The sequence below is a fragment of the Capricornis sumatraensis genome, chromosome 5 (genome assembly GCF_032405125.1).
Source record: "Capricornis sumatraensis isolate serow.1 chromosome 5, serow.2, whole genome shotgun sequence".
In the NCBI taxonomy this organism is placed as follows: Eukaryota; Metazoa; Chordata; class Mammalia; order Artiodactyla; family Bovidae; genus Capricornis; species Capricornis sumatraensis.
Genome location: NC_091073.1, coordinates 20,995,974 through 21,016,482, shown reverse-complemented (window position 1 = coordinate 21,016,482; position 20,509 = coordinate 20,995,974). Strand labels below are relative to the sequence as shown.

Below are 20,509 nucleotides of genomic sequence, written 5' to 3'. Positions count from 1 at the left end.
CTGAAGCCTGACATTTTCAGTTATTGAATTTTTTCCTGGTCTAGACTCAGTCCCTTGTACCACAAGTGAATGGGTTTTCACCTTTCTGATTTTATGTGAAACAAGTTACAGAAAAAAATGATGTGACTTTCCACACCTTTTTCTTTTCTTCAAGATATTAACATCCATCATCACGTCATTACATGCTCAAAGGTTCCTAACTTTACAGTAGTCCGAGAAATGGAGACTATTTTATTCACAAGACTCTGTATCAGCCAGTTTTGTAAAACTGGCAAACTCTAAAAGCAGAGACAAAGGAGACCAGAAATGAATGGGATCCTTAGAGGGACAGCTGAGGGCTCTTTCTTTAAATAGAAGTCTCTGATTTTATAAACCTCACACCAGCGTTAGTTTTACTCACTTTATTTGGTAGTCATTGCTGCCATTGCCCACTCAGTTTGATGAAAAGTAAGTATTAAATTTAATCCAGTGGTGATAAAACACAAGCTTACTTTATGGCACAACAATACGTCTTTGAAAACAGCCCATGACATCTAGGTAGGATGATGTGAGCAAGCTATTTTTAGAGAAGTGCTGAATGTTCACTAACGATGCTTTACAGACGAGGAAAACTGGAGAAAGTAGTTAAGGGAGTTTTTTCCCTTTTGAATAGTTTGTTGTCCCATCTATAATCTTAGAGTGCGGTATACGGGTCAGGCACTGTGATGTTGATGAAACTGCCAAGAGCTGACTTCAGCTCACTGACGTCATTGTTCCCTTCAGCTTAACAAGTTTGCCCTTAAATTGAGATGTAAATACTAGTCTTTTATGTTTTGAACCTGTACCCTGCAACTTCATGGAGACGACTGTATTTTAAGTGTCTAATTCATCTGACATTACTCATTTTGAGGAGGAAGATGGAAGAAGCAGTATCCTCCTCCCCCTCCCAAATAAACATTTTATCTAAATTTTGATATGCATCCTGGGTGGGGAAGATCTCCTGGAGGAGGGCATGGCAACCCACTGCAGTATTCTTGCCTGGAGAATCCCATGGACAGAGCAGCCTCACGGGCTACACAGTCCATAGTGTCGCAAAGAGTCAGACACGACTGAAGTGACGAAGCACACAGACATTTTTTAGCTGAATAAATGATGGTATTTTACAAACAATATTATTTTATACTCACTTTGTTGTATCATATACATCCATTTCTGGTACAGTATCCTTAGGTTTTTTAAAATGAGAATCAGATCATATGGCATATCTGAAAGCACCCAACACAGTAGACCCTCAGTAACTATACTTGTCCCCTTCCTAGACCATTTAATGATGCTTCTGTTTGTCCTTCATTCTCTGTGACTACTGAAGCAAAGAGCAGACGCCCTGGCCTTCATCGAGTGATCCAGAATGACCTCACCGTGCCCATGTCCATCCCTTCTCAAAGGGCCAGTCTTCAGGGAGGGAGAAGGCAGGGAGTGGCCAAGGGCAGAAATGGAAAATGGTCATTCCTTGGTGTTCCTCTGTGAACAAAAGATGGGTTCCAGCTTTAAACAAGTACTCTGCCCAGGCATGAGACCAACCCCAATAATACAGATGGAGAGACTCCCCAGTGATACCATTAAGTAACAGTAATTAGCTTGGATAACCATCTCCTGGTTGACTTAAAAGTTCCATACATTTCAGTTTATACGTCTGCAGCTATTTATGCAGCCTGGAGTATGTTTCACACACTAACTCATGAATTTAAGATCGGTAAGTTGTCAAGGATTCAGATTGCTGGCCCTCTCGGTTTCAAGACTGTGGCCTTACCCTCTGGTCTAGGTTGGCTTTGAGAAACCCTCTGTGCCGCTTTCACCAAGAAGTGGAGACTTTCCGGCATAGGGCCATCTCCGACACTTGGCTGACGGTGAATCGCATGGAACAGTGCCGGACTGAATACAGAGGGGCGTTACTGTGGATGAAGGACGTGTCCCAGGAGCTTGATCCAGACCTCTGCAAGCAAATGGAGAAGTTCAGGAAGGTAGGCAATTTCATGGGGGTTCCCGAAAGGGGTACCTGCTGGAAGGTAATGAGACGTGAGTGATTTGAATCCCCCTAGTGAAGAAGACGTAACTCAAAACACCAAGGAGGCAATTAATCATCGCTGGTGTCTCTGTATGTGACAGAATACCAATTAATGTGATATATAATTCTCTAAGGATAAGATAGAAGAGACAGCTGGAAATTGCTGGGATTTGATAACTGATTTTAATTGAAGTCAGATTTTCATATAATGTGCACTTTTTTGTAAGGCTGTCACTTCTAAATGCTTTTTCATGCATAACTAAAAATCAAGATTAGATCAAATGAAACTGGAAGGTGAGAACAGACTGCTGGGGAAATCTTTTTTAATTGCTAATGAATATTAAAATTAATAGAATAATAATGTTCCTTTGTTTGGTGAGAAGGTTAGGAAGCAGTGGGGTTGACTTGTAGGATTAAATGACGTGGCATTGGCCCCATCTTCAGTAGACCCTTCACATATTTGTATGAGGAGATGGCCATGTTCTTAAATTTTCCTGAAATGACTGGTAAGCAGCAGAGGGACGATGTTTCATTGGTTTTTAGTGTCCCAAGTCCATTTAGCTCTTTGGAGATTGGTCACGCAAGGATATGTTGCACCACTAGATGGCAGTCATACACTGAATATTTATGAAAATACAGAGAGGTTTTTGTTGTGTATAATCTTGGTAGGTCTTTGTTTGATCGACTTGAGTATATTTCAAGGTATGAAAGACAACAAAAATCTAGCAAATGTTAGATTTGACATAATATTGTGTCAATTGTCTTACTCATTTCAAATGATCCATTTGTAATTGTGATATTGCTTAAAATCCCTAGATTTCTTAGTACATCATGGCAGAGCAGTGGATGGGAAACCTTTCTGGTGTGCAGGAGGTTAGATGGTAGCGGGGGAAATGGGGGGGATATATGGGGTGAGGGAAAAGAGGAACCTTCTGTTGCTTAAGAATAGGGTCAGCAAATGTTGACCCAGGTATTAGATTGACAAAAATCCTTTTAAAAGGCAAGTTTTACTGTGGTTTGTCATTTGGAATCCCTCTTTATGAAGGGACACAGAGACCATTTTCTTCCTGATCGTAGATGGCATTAGTGTGTTCTCAGTAGCCAGCTCCTCAGTAAGATAGGTTTCTGAGCTCATGGAAAATCAGACCTGGAAAGTTCCTTAAAGATGAGTTAGTGAAAGAGAAAACCAAGGCCCCAAAATAGTAAATAAAACTTTTCAACTGTTGATGGCTAGATAGATGTTGGCGAGCCCAGGCTACATTTGAAATTTCCTGGCTTTTTAATCAGGCTGGTAATTTGGTTTGTCTTTGACGTTTTATTTGGAGATTGGAAGAGGATGGAGTGGAGAGGTTAAAAAGGAAAAAGGAAACAAAAGCCCCAACATTATCTGCAGGGTATAAGCCAGTCACTCTACTGCCTCCTTTAAGCCTCACAATAACCAAGACACAGACTTAATTTTACAGAGGAGGAAAGTGAGACCTAAGTAACTAGTACAGGATCAATGAAATGACAGGGAAGTGAAAAATCAGAATCATAGAAAACATGCATCATTTTTTCTTTAAGAGGAGAATAAAGGGGAGTTAAACAGCATACCTAAGAGTGACAAAGGCATTTTCATAGTTACAACCCTCCTGTGGTTATCCATTCAACGTACATTTACTGAGCACTTTCTGTGTGCCAGGTAATAGACGTAAAATTATTCCAGAAGGCAGAAGAATTTTCATGTGAAATTGTATTTATTTAGTTTTGTTATGAAGGGTGGTTGCTAGCTGTGTAAGGATGAAATAAACCAAGAACACTTCGTCATTGCTTTGAATGTTGAAACATTACCCACTCTCTAGTGTCATCAATCTGTTGATTTTGGAAAATATGGGTTTTTTTTTTTTTTTTTAATTCTTTGCCATGCAGAAGTAGCTGAAGCAATGCCTTCCTCCACAATCCCGTGTGTGCTGGATTTAATTTAATAGCTGAACATGGTGTACTTAGAATTTTAGGAAAGAATTTTTTTTTTAAAGGGAATCTGTATGCAAGCATATACTTGATTAGACTAGACTCTCCATGAGGATAGGAACCAGTTTCGTTCTCTTTACTAACAATCCCCGGGCCAGCCCAGCACGTGACCCCAGTTAGCACCCATATCAGATGGCCGGGTGCCAGCCATGCCATTTGCGTGCCAGATTCATGCCTTCTCACACCTGCAGAGCCTTTCCACCACATGCAACTGACTTTATAATGTTTGGGGAATTGATATATGTGGTTTTGCAAGTAAGAAGTAGCATTATGGGTTTGTGGCTTGCTGCCCTCTTCGGAATGAATTTAAAGTGTGGAGGTTGCTGTTTGCTTGGAGTTCATGACATGAATCTTGAGTTGGAGCCAGCCTTAGTGTTTTGTCCCAGCGGGGTTCCGTTTTAAACAGAGTCTCCATTTCTCTCTCTGGGAAAGAGTTACCAAAAGGCAGTTCTGAGTCCCCTGTAAGAGTAGGAATCACTGTGTGTGTGTTGGGCGGGGGATGGGGGGTGTTTACTTTCCTCAGAGCCAGCTGCCTGCTTCTCTCTCTCTCTTTTTTTTTTTTTTTTTGAGTTCTTATTGTGGGTTTTTTTTTTTTTAAATTTATTTTTAATTGGAGGATAATTGCTTTACAATCTTCTTCACATTTTAGCCGATGAATCCTGAATTAAATTCTATTCTTTCTTTGGGTTCATACTTTCTGAGGAAACAAAATTTGAATTCATACCTCACAAGTGGGACCCCTCTCTGGTTGCAGTCTTTAGGGTACCCTCGTGTATTTATTCGGAGAAGGCGATGGCACCCCACTCCAGTACTCTTGCCTGGAAAATCCCATGGACGGAGGAGCCTGGTGGGCTGCGGTCCATGGGGTTGTGAAGAGTCAGACACGACTGAGCGACTTCCCTTTCACTTTTCACTTTCATGCATTGGAGAAGGAAATGGCAACCCACTCCAGTGTTCTTGCCTGGAGAATCCCAGGGACAGAGGAGCCTGGTGGGCTGCCGTCTATGGGGTCACACAGAGTCAGACACGACTGAAGTGACTTAGCAGCAGCAGCATGTATTTATTAATTCATCCAACAAATGAGATTGAAGCCCACCTTGTGCCAGGCCACATGCAGAGGGATACAATGGTGAGTGAGCAGACACAAGGGCTGCCCCGCTGTCCCAGGCAGTCACTTGGAGACAGTGACTCCAAGATGAGCTGCAGCCCATGGTGTGGCAGGAACACCCCTGACCTGATGGGCTTCCTGGAGGAAGTGGCATCTAAACCACCTGTGAAGGATGAGTGGGAGGGAGCTGGGTGGAGGAAGGGGGGACTGCAGAACAGAGTTCCAGTCTGAGGAAGTAATGTGGACAAAGGCCTTTGCGTGAAAGGAAACAACACATTTTGCTCCTTTTAGGCCCCTGCAACCAGAGGATAAAAAGCGAAGTGGTGGGGGTGGGTCATGGTCCAGGCAGGTAAGCAGACCAGGGCGAAAGGGCCATCTCCCTGAGGGCCGAGGAGAACGAGGGTGTTGAGAAGGCGAGACAAGCGATCCAACCTGTGCTCTCACAAGCCTGCTCAGACTTTAGTATGGAGCAGGGACTGGAAGTGTCCAAGCCTTGAGGCTGGGCGAGCCACAGACAAGACAGGGTGTCCAGGGAGCAAAGAGGGAAGTAGACCAGAGAGAAATGTCCTGTTCTGACCTCCACCAGACTCCGCAACAGCCCCACAGTTAATTACAGAGCTCTTCATTTTTTTTTTTAAAGAAACAAGCAGAATACAAGTATAAATAAATAAATAGTGAGATCAAACGTACTTTCACTTCCAACTGAGGCTTTTTTCCCTTAGTGTTTTCAAGATGCTAAACAACTTTTTTTTAATAACACACAGTGAGCATGACCGAAATGATGAATGAAAAACTGAAACAAAGCAAATGATCCGTTTTCAGGCTGACCCCCTTGGAGCACACAGGCCTGGTGACAGAGCTCTGGGTGGCAATGTTAATAAGCCTTTATGAAGTGCTGTCTTTGGGGAGGGAAACACAAGGAGGTGGGAAAGCCTGATGCCGGCTCTCAAGAACGACCCGGCTAGTCATCTGTTCCCTGTCAAAATGACCGTGGTAAACAAGACACCTGGAGAGTGGGGCCTCGTGGAGCTCTTCTCCTAAAGACCGAATCACGGGAAATGGTGGATACATTTCCATGGGCAGAGCTGGACTCCTGTTGGAAACCCCTCCTGACAGTGCGAGTCACCCCAGGAGGGCAATGGATGGGAGACAAGGCCACAAGGTATTTTATGAGCAGTTACAACGTGTGATATATGTGCCCTTTGAAGGCAGAGTAAAAGGGTATAACTTAAAAATAGAAGTCAGCTTCTTGTAGCAGATTACATCAGCTTAAGTTGTGCGCTCACACAAGAGCTTTTGCAGCCTGGTGCCCTTGAAAGAGTCCTCCTGTGGTCAATTAAGTGTCTTGTTTTTCTTGAAAGTCAGAAATGGGATAGAGGGTAATTATTCTAAATGGAATGAAAGCTGTGTTAGGTGTAAGAAAATAGTTCTGAATCCTCTAAAGAGATGAGATAGAAATGTCTATGCAGGCATTTGGATTAGGTGGAGTCCTTATAGGCAAGGACAAGGGAACTGGCGTTTTAATGAGGGCCATTTATTAAATGTTTTAATGAAATCCTACAGCGTCCGTCTTGCATTTCATGACCATAATTCAAAAGGGTGTCGAAAAGGTATTGTAAAGAGTGTGGAAGATAACACACGGGTGTTCTCAGGCTTGTACCTATTTAAAGAGTGTTAGGTTTTGAAGAACTGTGAATTCACCAAAGTCGTGTTATCAAAGGATATGTTGCCATGAGAAGGTTTATTAACAAGTGGTGGTGGATTAATAGGGGTTGGGTGCAGGGAGAAACCTTTTAGGGTCATCAATCAGTGGTGTCCCATGCCCTTACTCAAGGTTTGGGTCTGCAGAGCTTGGTCAAGGACTAGTAATGAGCAGTATTGACATCAGAGGGATTTTTCTTCCTGTGGACAAAGACTTGGGTTAATTAATTTGACAGTATCATTAATTACTGCTGAAATCATTGGTCTTTGTCAGAGGTCAGGCTCTTTCAGCAATTGAGGGCAGGTCCTGTGGGATCTGGAGATGCCAAGTAATGCAGGCAAGTCACCGCTCAGCCATCTCCCCGTTCTGTGAGAAAGGCCTTTCCTTTGCCTGAGCCATCCAGCCTTTGGGCCTAAACCCAGAGTTCTGCTTCTGTTCAGGGCCAACCTCAGGGCTCCACCCGTGAGTTGTGTTGGGTGCTGGAAACTGTCAGGATTGGGTCCCTACGATAAACCAGTAAAGGCCCCACTCGGGAGCTTTGCCCAATTTGCATGTAAAAGCAGAGGGAGCCCTATAATTCAAATGCTGATGGCTTTAATACTGCCCTAGAGGCCTCTGAGACTATCCTCAGTTGTTTTCATCCCTTTTCCTTTACTCTGCTCTTCAGCAGTTATTTTCACCATTCTATCTTCCCGCTCACTTACCTGTTCTTCTACCTCACATGTGCTAAGTCGCTTCAGTCATGTCCTGCTCTTTGTGACCCCATGGACTGGAGCCCGCCAGGCTCCTCTGTCCATGGGATTTTCCAGATGAGGATACTGGAGTGGGTTGCCATGCCCTTCCTTCTCCAGATCTTCTGCCTCAGTTATCCTCCAATTAAGGGGGGGAAAAAAAGGGAAAAAATTATATTTACCCTTACACTGTGAAAAAATAAAAGCAGTTCTTGTGAGGGGGAAAAAAAAAAGCAGAGGGAGGATTTGACCCCTTATCACCCTGTCTGTTCTGGTCCTAAAGTTCTTGGCGCTGGCTTGAGCTCTTTGATGAGGTGAAGGCCCCTTTGTAAAGCCACCACACGCTATCCTGTCTGTCTCACAGCCCTCCATTTCCGTTTGTTGCTTTTTGACGTGTGCTGTGTTTAGCTAGGGCGCCTGTTTTCTGCGGTGCCCGGGAAGGTTCAGGCCAGCTGCTCGTCTCCATTCCCCAGGTTGCTGTCTCTTGATGCTGCCTAAACACCATAGGAAAAAACATGCCAGGTTCGCATGGCACAATGCAGAAAGGGTGACAGATTGGGATCCCCTTGCTTTCATGTCTGAACATCATGAGATGAGGCCTTTGGGGCTCTGTGTGTCTTCATTGACTTTTCTCCACTGAACTTGAAGAGCAAAAATTAACTCCAAGACCATTTGGAAAAGCAGGCGCAAAGCAGCTAACTCTTGGAAAGCTGGGTACTGGCTAACTGCTCCTAGTGGTTGGAAATAGAGGGGACGAAGCAGCATTACCTCTGAGTGAGGTGGCTCTTCACTCTGGCCCCAGCTCTGCCTCCACCCTTGGTGATGGCCTGGATTGGGGTGATAAGCCAGTGGGGATTTCTCATTCACCAAAGAAGGCACAGGTGCTGGCTGAGCACCAAGCTCTCTCCCGGCTGTAATAGTTTTACTTTTCCCCTCAAGTCATTAGGCTCTAAAATGGTTAAGCCCATCGGCAGAGAAGTATACACACTTGAGCAGGGTTTCCTCTGACAAGTTACGGTCTTGTTGAATTTGTGTGCACGGAGTTGCTTCAATTGTGTCTGACTCTTTGCGACCCCCAGGACCATAGCCCACCAGGCTCTTCTGTACCGGAATTTTCCTGGCAAGAGTGCTGGAGCGCTGGACAAGGTTGCCATGTCCCTTGCTGAGTTTGCTTGGTCTTATTCCTGTTGCTTTAATCTTGGACTCTGGTGGGTGAGGGGAGAATATTTCACTCCTAATTCTTGGGTAGAGGAGCATTTGGTGTTTATAGACTGTTAATGTTTACCTCTTATTTAGATATCAATACTTCCGCAAGGGTGAGAAGCCTGTAGCCTGTGGGCGGGCCGCATAGTTTTGCAAACATTTTTTATTGTTAACACAGCCACGCCTTCATTTATTTATTGTCTGTGCCTGCTTTCACAATATCATGGCAGAGTTGAGTGGTGGAAGACAGAGACTGCAAAGCCAAAATATTTACATTCTGCCCCTTTACAGAAAAGTGTTTGCCATCCCCTGATTTATCGGTACTTGCAAATGTTGAAGATGGTTTTATGTCATAAAATGTACCATCTTAACCATTTTTAAGCCTCCACTTCAGTAGTGTTAAGTATATGCACATTGTTGTATAACCAGATCTCCAGAACTTTTCGTCTCGAAAAACTGAAACTGTATGCCCATTGAACAACCACCCCGCCCAATCTCCCCCTCCGTAAGCCACTGGTACCTATCATTCTGCTTTTTGTTTTTAGGACTGATTAGATTTTCTCAAGTACATGGAATCATGCGGTATTTGCCTTTTTGTGACCAGCTTATGTCCCTTGGCATAGTGTCTTCGAGATTCCTCCATGTCGTAGCATGTGGCGGGCTGTCCTTCCTTCTTAAGGCGGAATGATATGCTGTTGTATGTACATTTTATTTACCTGTTGTTTTTAATCATGGACACATTTGAGTTGCTTCCATCCTTTGGCTTCCCTGGTGACTCAAATGATAGAGAATCTACCTGCAGTTCAGGAAACCCAGATTCTCTGGGTCAGGAAGATCCCCTGGAGAAGGGAGTGGCAGCCCACTCTGGTATTCTTGCCTGGGAAATCCCATGGACGGAGGAGCGAGGCAAGTTACAGTCCATGGCATCGCAAAGAGTCGGACACAACTGAGCAACTAACACTTTGGCTATTGTAAATAATGCTGCTATGAACATCAGTGTGCAAGTAACTCTTTAAGACCACACTTTGAACTCCAAAAACGTGATAAATATCTGGTTTTAATGTTATAATTTCTTTTTAGTGTTTTATTTAATCTTGCCATTGCATGAAAATGAGACTCAGGCTATGCAAGCAAGGAGTCATTTGATTTTGATATTATCATCTTGGAAGATATTATCTACACATACAAATCCATTATTTATTAATTTCTACAAGATTCATAAATATTTCTATGATTTTTAAAAATGAGCATATGTAATACCATAAAAGCTAATGTGTCAGTTTAAAGTAGATTTTTTTCCCCTCTGTCTTAAAAAAGGGATCAAATCTTTGCATATGGCATTCTCTAACTGTTTGAAGGGAAAGCTTGCTAAACTCTCAAAATGTACTCTGGACAACAGTTCATTATCAACGTGTGAACTGATCCAGTCCAAGATAGTTTTCCTTTTGCCATATTGTCTGGTTCTTCTTCCTCAGACTTAGATGTCTTGGATGGCATATGCAAGGCTGGTCTTGAGAATTTTATGGATGATAGTATATAAAACATATGGATTTTACTGAGAGCCATCAGGTTCCAGATCAAAATCTTATAACCATGGCTTTCTCAGTCCCTCAGCAGCTAGAAAGTCTCAGGTGGGTTTGTTATTTCCATGTTTCATCACACTGTGCATTTGGTTGCGGGGGTCAGGGGAATGGCTGGTGCCCATGATACCCTCTCCCCTTCCCCAAAACACACACTGTTCCATCTGCCTCTGTCTCCTTTCAGGAGCTCCTGGAGAAGGTGTCATTTTAGATTACAGTTTAATGGAAAATCACTTCATTCAAGTAGCATGGTGTACTAGTTACTGTTGCTATAGTTTCAGTCTCCAAGCCTGTCATGTCTGCGTATCCCTCGAGATTACCGTCTTCCTCCTGGTTAATAGCTCAAGGATCATCTTTCCCAGCTAGTCCTCTTATTCTCTCGTGGTAAATTGGTTGCAGTTTTTACCACCATCTTCAAGAATTTTATATAAAAGAAGACAGTTGCACCTTGCTGGATTAACTTAACACCCTCTTTATAAATGTTTCTGCTTCAGGGATCTGTTCCACTACGATATTACTTTTATTTTACAAAATGGTGGTTTTCTTAGACACACAAAATGGAATGAGGATTTTATTTAATATCAAACAGCAGTAATACATCTACTATTTCCTGAGTGCCAATAGCTTTACAGCACTGTAAGTTACTTTTATTAGAATTAAAGGGATTTTAAAATACATTCTTCTTTCCAATCAGACTTTTCTGTGACAGAAAAACATGATGATTTGATGGTTGTCTACAATGTCTCTTTTAAATCAGACTGGATTTATAAATTGGCTATGGAGAGTTAGTATTTCAGAAAAAAAGCTCTGAATCACAATTGCTTTATGAGAAAACAAGCAAGCAAACTTGGGTTCTGTGTTAGTTTGTCATCAAGGGATATTGAAAGAATTTGGAAACCAATTTTTAAATGATTAAATTATTTTTGTGAACCCCCTAACAAAGCATCCCTGACGAGATTTATTCAAGCAGTGTTGGCCTCATAGTGAAGTCATAGACTGTCAATGGTTTCACAGGTCTTCCTGTCTGTCAGTGAAACTCATCTTCATCTCAATTCCAAATACATCCATTCATTAGTGTTCAAACTATCACAAGAATGAGTCCATTGAAAACTGGTGTTCTCCATTCACAGCTCTGAGATTTAAAAAAAAGAAAAAGGTATCTGTGATTCTTTGGTCTCCAGGGAACAGATAAAATTTTAATCTCAGGGAAATTAGCCAAGCAGGCCTACATATGACCCAGTGTATGACCTGGGCAAGGTTGCTCTGCTCGCTAAATCATGTATGATTCAACTCACTCCTTTCAGAAGGCTTCCTTTTACCTCCCTTAATGAGTTTTTGGTAAAAGTAAAACCTTAAAACAGAAAGCATCAACGTGTGTGTACTTACCCTTCTAGCATAAATTTGTTCAGGACAATTCCAGGTAAAAGAATATTATACCCCAAGTGAAAAAATTCCATTTCCTGTTCAACAATTATCCCACACTTAATCATCACACAAGATAAATGAAACTCATATATAGGAGCCCTAAAATCTTACACTGGCCAATTTTACATGGACTCGGAGCCCTAAGAAGAAGCAGGCCCTTGAAAGGCCATATGTATAACTTTGAAATGAAATTCCCACATGCATTAATCAGGCTTCTGTTGTTCTCATCAAATGAAATATGATTTTCGGGCTTGGTAACACTTCACAGTTGATTGGCTCTTTCTATCCAGCGACCCATCTATCTGTCCATCCATCTATTTAAATTCACTCCCCAGCTGTGATTCTGAGACAACCATTGTCATTTAGATGCTGATTCCTGACTGTGGTTCTTCTGGTGACTGCTGACATTGGAATAAGGGATACCACTCAAGATAGATTAATTATATAAACAAATGAAGGATGGGAGTTTTTTTCTGCTTTGTTCTTTTAAATCTTTTTTTTTCCCCCCTGGGCCTTTAGAGATGGGACTCTGCATTCTTAGGAGCAAAAATAGTTCATGGGTATTAGTTTATGTTCTGAGAGAAGTCCAGGCAAAGAGACTTGGAAAATACCCACATCTAGGGAGGAAGAACCATATGGAAAGCCCATAGATGCCTGTATGGGAAATAAATGAAGAAATTTCTCAAATTAAATGCTGAAAAGAAGTTAGCAGAGTTAAAATGTATTACATTTAGGATCTCATTCCCTTTCAATTTTTTTTAAATTTTAAATAAGGGGAAGAAAGAGACAGGAGAACCTGGCAATAGTAATTGCTTCCGAGGCAGGGGACTAGATTAGAGAGGAGAGGAGATAAACAGAGATGAGAATGAGGTTGGAGTTGTACTGTACTCCTTTTTGTGCCTTTTAAATTTTGTACCATGTGCATATGTTATCCTTAAAATAACAATGTGTAAAAATTAATGAGAATAACTGAGACCAGAATGGGAACAGATAAGATTTGATAGAAGAAAGAAAAGGATAATGACAGGAAAGTCCCTTACTTTGCAAGAAATGAGGAGGGATTTTTAGTTTGTTTTTCATAATAATAAAGGGAAGAAGGAAGACGTGTTAGAGGCAAAGATGGGAAGCCGACTTCCCAAGGTTATGTCATAGGGCAGCTGGATGGAGGAGGTTGGAGGATGAAGTCATTCTCGAAAGCCATCAGCAGGGAGAGTCATGTGAAGTGGTCCAGTCACTGAGGAATAGGATGATCAAAACCAGCGCCTGAGGGAAACCTACCAAAATCAAGAACAATGAGAATGTTTCTTTTAAAAGCCTTCACTGTTCTAAGAGAACTAGAATAAGCAGAGTTGGGCTTCTTCTCATAGGGTTGGGAAGAGGTGAAGAAGTAGAAAGATAACTTTTTCCATCCTCCCTCAATTGCATCCCAGAAGAAATGAGCTCTGTGTTTTGCATCAAATGAGAATGTAGAGAAAACTCTTTCCCAAAGAAGAATCAAAGGGAAAGAGGACTTCTCTTCCAGAGGTATTGTCTCCACGGTTTCCACCAAGGCTGGGGCCTCTGAGTTGGGTTGCAGCATTGCGGCATCTATCAGTTGGTGTTGGATCTCTTACTTGGTGGGGGGCTGTGGGGGAGGGAGTGGGGTTCTGCTGGCTTTAATGACCTTTCCTGCGTTCTCCATCCACATCGAATTCTCATCCACACTACTTAACAGGCTCAGACAAAATCTTCCCCTACAGCATCTCTGCACGCTTTTCTCTAAATCTAGCAATTTTATCAGTTCCTTTTTATTGGTCGTCTTCCAAGTTTTAGAAACTAAACCAAGAGTATTTATGCTCTTGTGAGCCCTAATTTTGTCATTAACATTTCTTAAGAAGTAATATCAGTTCTATAAATCTGTCACATCCCTTTAGCTTCCTAGTATTTATTTATTCCTAGTTTATTTTCTAATACTCTCACAAGGGCCTTCTACTGCTCAAGTCCAGAGAAAAATGGAAATACATACAGATTCTAAACCACACATCTTTTTGTGCACGCATTATGGCCTGGGCTCCCACTCACACAGTATACATGTCAAAATCAGAAGTGCTGGGGAAGGCATAAGGACATAGTTGTTCCCAGGGCTTCCAGAGTCTGCAGAGCAGACTCAGGTTTCCCTGGAATTTTATCATGGTCACCATAAATCAAGTGTTTGAGAATAAAAAGTTGAAACACATCTTTAATTTTAAAGCTTTCCATATCTTCCTCATCCAGGCCATGTAGGCGATACTTCCTCACCCTCCTTCCCCAAGCACTGCCAGGAAAAGCCAGTGATTTGTAAATTGAAGCTATGTCAGCAAAAGCTTTTATTGCTACTTATTATCCGGGCCTGTGTCTGCTTTTAATTTTAATTCTCTGCTGAAAGAACTAGCTTTGCCTTTAAAAATGTTTGCACGTCTTCTACTCTCTGATGAGAAGACAACAACTAAGAGTAGTGATGTGAAGCCAGACAATGATTAGATTTCTTAAGTTAGCCCCCTCTTCCCCATCCGTAGTGTATTTTAGGTTTGGAGCAAAACCTCTTGTATTCTGTATCGACCTGCTTGTCCCTCTTCTCTCCTGGCATGTCCCCGTTTCACCCACCATTTTGCAGTTTCAGCTAATAAATCATGTAAGTAAAGTAGACATTAAGAAATGGGTGTTAGGAAAGAGGGTTTTGAAAATGAAGATTTGATCAACTTTTTCACTTATTCTTTAATCAAGAAAATAAGAATAGCCCATTTTAAGAGAATGTTAAATACAAGTTGTGGGGAAGTCAAAGCACTGCTCATTTTTTGTTTAAAGCTATCTTTTTCATGGTACAAAAGCACAGCAGATATTTAAGCTCCATATTGAACAATATGATAGGTTTATTTATGTTAAGATAATTAACATATTTGAATTTTTTCCCAGCCTTGGGTTTTTCTTAGCATTCTGTGCTATAGATGAGATGTAGAAGCAACTTAAGTATGTATACAGTGCAGGATATTTCTGGTTAAATATTTGTAAGGTGTCTTCAGTTTACATAGCTGTTCCATGTTCATTACTTGGTTGGAGCTACACAACAGCTCAGTGAGGGCCTGAATTCTTTGTCCTGTTTCATAGCTAGGACCACTGAGGTGCCACGGGCCTGACTGACTTGCCCACAGCCACATGTATAAGGCAGGATTCGACCCAAGTCCTCTGACTCCACAGATCCGATAAATGGATCCTTTAAAGTGCTTAGTCACCACAGGGGAAAATGTTTCTGTGGTGGAAGAGACCGCACCTCACATTAACATAGCAACCACCTCTTCCAGCACATTGCACATTTTCTGTTCTCATTTTCTCTGACCCCAAGGGCTTCTGTTCTGTGTTAGGCTTGTTGCATTTCTCCCACTTCATTTTATTCCGTAAGTGCAATTTGTAGTGCAAAATGGCTGGTGTCTCCACATCGGTCCTGGGGGGCCAGGTGCTTGAACCCTGCTGCGGTATACTTTTTAGAGCCCTCAGGCCTGAACAGACAGGATAAGGCTCAAGGATGGAAAGCTGACGTCACAAAGGCCAGCACCTGGCTGAGGATCCTGTGTGTCAGCTTATCGGCTGAAAGCCAGTGCACTGCCAAAAGGTTAATACTCGTAAAAGGAGAGGATCAGGAGATCCTACAGCAAACAGGCTCAGAAAGCTAGGTGGCCTCCTGGCCCATTTCCAGTAAAGGATGTTTTCCTAGCCCTGAATTCAGGCCTCTCTGGCCTGGCTTGTGCTTAAGATTCCTCTGAGAAGTGAGTAGGACATGGAGAATCCTAGGTCCCAACTAAGAATTCTGATTCAGGAGGTGGGAGGTAGAACCCAAGAGTATGATTTTTAATGAGCTTCCAAGGTGATTCCTTGTGTGGATCACATCTTGAGACATATTTTCCCAGCACACCACTGTGGAATAATTGATGCTCCAGTGACGACTGACCCATCAAAAAAAAAAATGATTTTGTTCTTTTTAATAAGACATCCCAAAAGACAGGTGTCAAATGTATAAACATTTCTTAGGTTGTTTTAAAAAATAAAGTTGAATTATATGGAAAGGTCACTAAATGAGACCCTCCTCCCCCCCCAAATTCTACTATATTCAGCATTATTGTGTTTTTTGCTATTCATCATACATGTTTACTTAAACCCTTGAGCCTAGAAATTGGTATATCACGGACACTCAAATACACTCACTTTACCCATCTTTGATCAGTATAACCTCGCTCATTAAATTTCTTCTCCTGTTTCAGCTGAAGTTTCCTTAATGGTCTTCAGGTTGACTCAGGAAACTGAAAGAACTGGGATGGAGCCTCGGGTTAGTTAATATCTAGAGTCGGTTACTCAGAAACTTACCGCTTTGTGAGCACATAGCAAACAGCTCTGAGAGTTAATTTACACATGCTAAGGACAGGGAATTTTCCAGGAGCAATCTGGCACTGTTACTGTCCCAGTATGCATGCTTTTAGCCTGTAGCACCATAAATCAGTCTTCTCCATCTGCATCCTTTCTCTTTCATGTGGTTTGACTACTGCCTGTAGTTGGTCCGTTTCTTAGGACCAGATCAGCCTGAGACAGAGAAGTCTCCAGCACTGGGCCATCCACCACCGCCATCATCTTGTTCTGTGGTCTGTTACAGCTAACATCGTTCATGAGCAGTGATGTCCTGCTTTGAGATACTTCCTGTAGTGAGAAAGAGTTGGGCATGGTGTGAAAACAAAAATTTTCATCTGTCCCAGAATGACATCCTATACCTGTAGGGATGCCTGAGAAGCTGTGAAATCAAAAATAAAGACTTTCAGGAGCACAGTTCTCTGACATTTCTTGACAGATGTATGGCCACTCTTAAATAGGACAACAAAAACTTTGAAGTTGAATGTCTTAGTAGAAATGATGTCAAAAATAGGAAATATATTATTGAAAGTTTATCTTGTGGCAGCTCCGATTTTAAGCACTTTACCTGAATAGCTTCATTCACATTCTCCAGAGGGTAGATACTATGATCCCCTCTTCATGGATGAGGATTTTGAAGCTTGAGAGGTTAAGTAACTTTCTCATTGTCGCATAGACTATGGCAGGGCCAGGTGGGAAGGGGTTGTAAATTTACTCATATGTCACGTGTATACACATCTTTGGAGAAGGCAATGGCACCCCACTCCAGTACTCTTGCCTGGAAAATCCCATGGACGGAGGAGCCTGGTAGGCTGCAGTCCATGGGGTTGCCAAGAGTCGGACACGATTGAGCAACTTGCCTTTCACTTTTCCCTTTCATGCATTGGAGAAGGAAATGGCAACCCACTCCAGTGTTCTAGCCTGGAGAATCCCAGGGACGGGGGAGCCTGGTGGGCTGCTGTCTATGGGGTTGCACAGAGTCGGACACGACTGAAGCTTCTTAGCATACACCTCTTACTTTCTAGACCTGCCTGTGGCTCCTTTATGAGCATGCATGGTGGGGACTTCAGGACTTGTCAGTTAAATGAGGTTAAATATAGCCTCCCTCATTTCATTTTAAATGTTGAGTCTGTTTAAAATTCTCGTTCCTACTCTCTCTGGTTGAAGTAGTCCCTTTTGGGATGCTCTTTCAGAATTCTATCCCCCACCCCCCACCCCCATCCTGCCCAGGAGGGCACTGGCTGACTCTGTCCTGGAGAGAGAGGAGAGATGGCATTCTTGAAGCCACCTTCTGTCCCCTGGCTCCTTTCTTGTCATTGCTGCAGCACGGCCATTCTGGGCTTGCATGGTGTATCCCTAAAACCTGTGGCTGGGTTGATGCCTGGTCTCCTTCCTCTGCCCCGGCAATGTTCAAAGAGCCTTCGCCACCTTCCCCTGATGAATCACCCTAATGGCAACTCAGACTACGTTGGACTCCAATTTGGCCCTCAACCCAGGGCCACTCCCTGGCAAGCTCACTAACCCGCTCCCTTTGCCACCTTCCTTTTCTTTCTCAGAGAATGTGAGACTCTCTGAATTTCTTCTTCTCCACACCCTGAGAGCCCAGGGAAATATTTTTTGTTGCATTCAGTCACTAAGTTGTGTCCAACTCTTTGTGACCCCATGGACTGCAGCACACCAGGCTTCTCTGTCCTTCACCATCTCCCTGAATTTGCTCAAACTCATGTCCATTGAGTCAGTGATGCCATCCAACCATCTCATCCTCGGTCGTCCCCTTCCCCTCTTGCCCTCAATCTTTCCCAGCATCAGGGTCTTTTCCAATAAGTCAGCTCTTCACATCAGGTGGCTGAAGTATTAGATTTTCAGCTTTAGCCTCAGTCCTTCCAGTGAATATTCAGGGTTGATTTCTTTGAGGATTAACTGTTTTGATCTCCTTGCTGTCCAAGGGATTCCCAAGAGTCTTCCCCAGCACCACAATTTGAAAGCATCAATTCTTCAGTGCTTAGCCTTCTTTATGGTCCAGCTTTCACATCTGTACATGACTACTGTAAAAACAATAGCTTTGAGTATATGGAACTTTGTCGGCAAAGTGACGTCTCTGCTTTTCAATACGCTGTCTAGATTTGTCATAGCTTTTCTTCCGAGGAGCAAGCGTCTTTTTATTTTGGAGTTGCAGTCACCCTCCACAGTGATTTTGGAGCCCCCAAAAATAAAATCTGCCACTGTTTCCATTTTTTCCCCATCTATTTGCCTTGAAGTGATAGGACCGGATGCTAACCCCATGAACACAATGAAAAGGGAAATGTTGGGTTTGCCAAAAGGTTCATTCATATTTTCCTGTAAGAGGGTATGGAGAAACAACTTTTCCCCAACCCAGTACTGGAGAACTGAATTCAGCTCTCCGTTGTCAACTGCATTGCTTTACTGGGGTGCAGCTGATCTTATTTAGATGAGAGACAGGCTTGAGAGGCAACCCTCTTGCAAATTCCCAAGCTGGTAGTGGGACAGGCCACATTGTACCTTTAGTTTTCCTTCAGTGCTTTCCCTCCGTGGGACAAAGTGGGGCCCCCTGTGTCATGGCCCACTTCCCTGATTGACTTGTCCAGCCAGAGGGGGTGGGCAGGCTTCCCCCCTTTCTCTGTCCTATCATTAACCTCCCCACCCCAACCCCCACCACAAGGAAAGTATGATCAAGTCTGTCTACTAAAATGGGAGAGAAAAATGGTATGGTGCTTTATTGTCTGGTAAAGTGAATTTTAAGCTTATTACTTGCTGCAGACTTCAAAAACCTCATTTGGGCTGTCAGGAGCTAGAGAGTACCACTTCCTCTCTCTATTTCTCTGGTAACAATAGTCCACATGAACAGTCTCCCACACATCCCAGGCAGATGTATGCCCCAGGCTGACCTTGCAGACGGTCAGGTGCATGGAAAAGCAAACAGAAAAGCACACTATTTGCAAAAAAGATCACCTTGAATTTCCCACAACTGGAACATAAGCTATGTAGGCTTTCATCCATTCTACTCACTGACCACGGGCATGAATGAGATTTTCTTTTTCTTTTTTTTGCACTGATAGAAAAGAACAGTGATAAAAATAAATCAGACATGAAACACTTCACTTTAGTCCAAAAGATATCTGCAGTTATAAAAGTAGAAGCCAATGCCATCAGCAGATTTCCTGAAAAGTAACAATTAACAGTGACAAAATAGAATGACCAGCCATAAAAGTATAACTGGACATTTGGTAGAAACACCCAATATCACCAGTTTGGAACTCAACCAGTATTCACACCCTGGCTTAAATCTTAAAGTCATTATGTCAAAGAGTCTAAAATGGCACTCAGTAGATATTTGTTTTAAATCCAATTTCCTGTGTCCGCGTGTTCTTTCAGTTCCTTTTAAGTTATACCTCATCAGTTTCATCTCTCTGATTCTCAACAAAACCCATTCTGTGTATTTATCAACCTTCACATGGCAAGTTCAGGCCCCCACATCCCTGCACTTCCTGGTTGCGTCACCCAAACAAGAAGTCTTTTGCTTAACTTCCTCCCTGTCAATTTACAGCTGTTATCTTCCCCAAGCCTCACTTAAAACCCAGAACTTCCAAGAATTCACTTTTTGGTTAATACACTGCTTTGTAATTGTTCTAATGTACTATTTTGTACTTGTTCCGATGTATTTTTCTTTCCTTCAGCTATGCTAATTGCTCTTAAAGAGGTTAAGAAGCCTTAATTACCCTCCAGACGTGTGACACTGTGCTTTATTTCAAATATTTAGTTAATCTTTTTCATTTTACCTGCTTTCTTAATTTATTTTTATCTGCAGTGTATGAGGGGAGGGTCAGATTGGGTTAAAACATTTCTAACCTTATTTCGACTTCATTCTAGTTTTCTAACATTGTTGTCAAAACACTGAATATCTGTTTCAGGTTGCAAATAAAAGTGTCTTCTTTATAAAAGAGAAATCCGTAGTTAGGAGGAGTTTTTTTTGAATGTGTATACATGGTTCCCAATCATGGCATCCGGTCCCATCACTTCATGGGAAATAGATGGGGAAACAGTGGAAACAGTGTCAGACTTTATTTTGGGGGGCTCCAAAATCACTGCAGATGGTGACTGCAGCCATGAAATTAAAAAACGCTTACTCCTTGGAAGAAAAGTTATGACCAACCTAGACAGCACATTCAAAAGCAGAGACATTACTTTGCCGACTAAGGTCCGTCTAGTCAAGGCTATGGTTTTTCCTGTGGTCATGTATGGATGTGAGAGTTGGACTGTGAAGAAGGCTGAGCGCCA

General features: G+C 42.5%; 1 protein-coding gene across 4 annotated transcripts in view; it reads left to right on the top strand.

The window, feature by feature from the left end:
• ICA1 (islet cell autoantigen 1) overlaps window positions 1-20,509 on the top strand; it is a 163,888-nt gene that overhangs the window by 39,117 nt on the left and 104,262 nt on the right. For all 4 annotated transcript variants that reach the window (XM_068973420.1, XM_068973419.1, XM_068973418.1 and 1 more), the window contains exon 6: window positions 1,802-2,000. In XM_068973420.1, coding sequence (XP_068829521.1) covers window positions 1,802-2,000 — 199 coding nt within the window. The remainder of the gene's footprint in view (window positions 1-1,801; window positions 2,001-20,509) is intronic.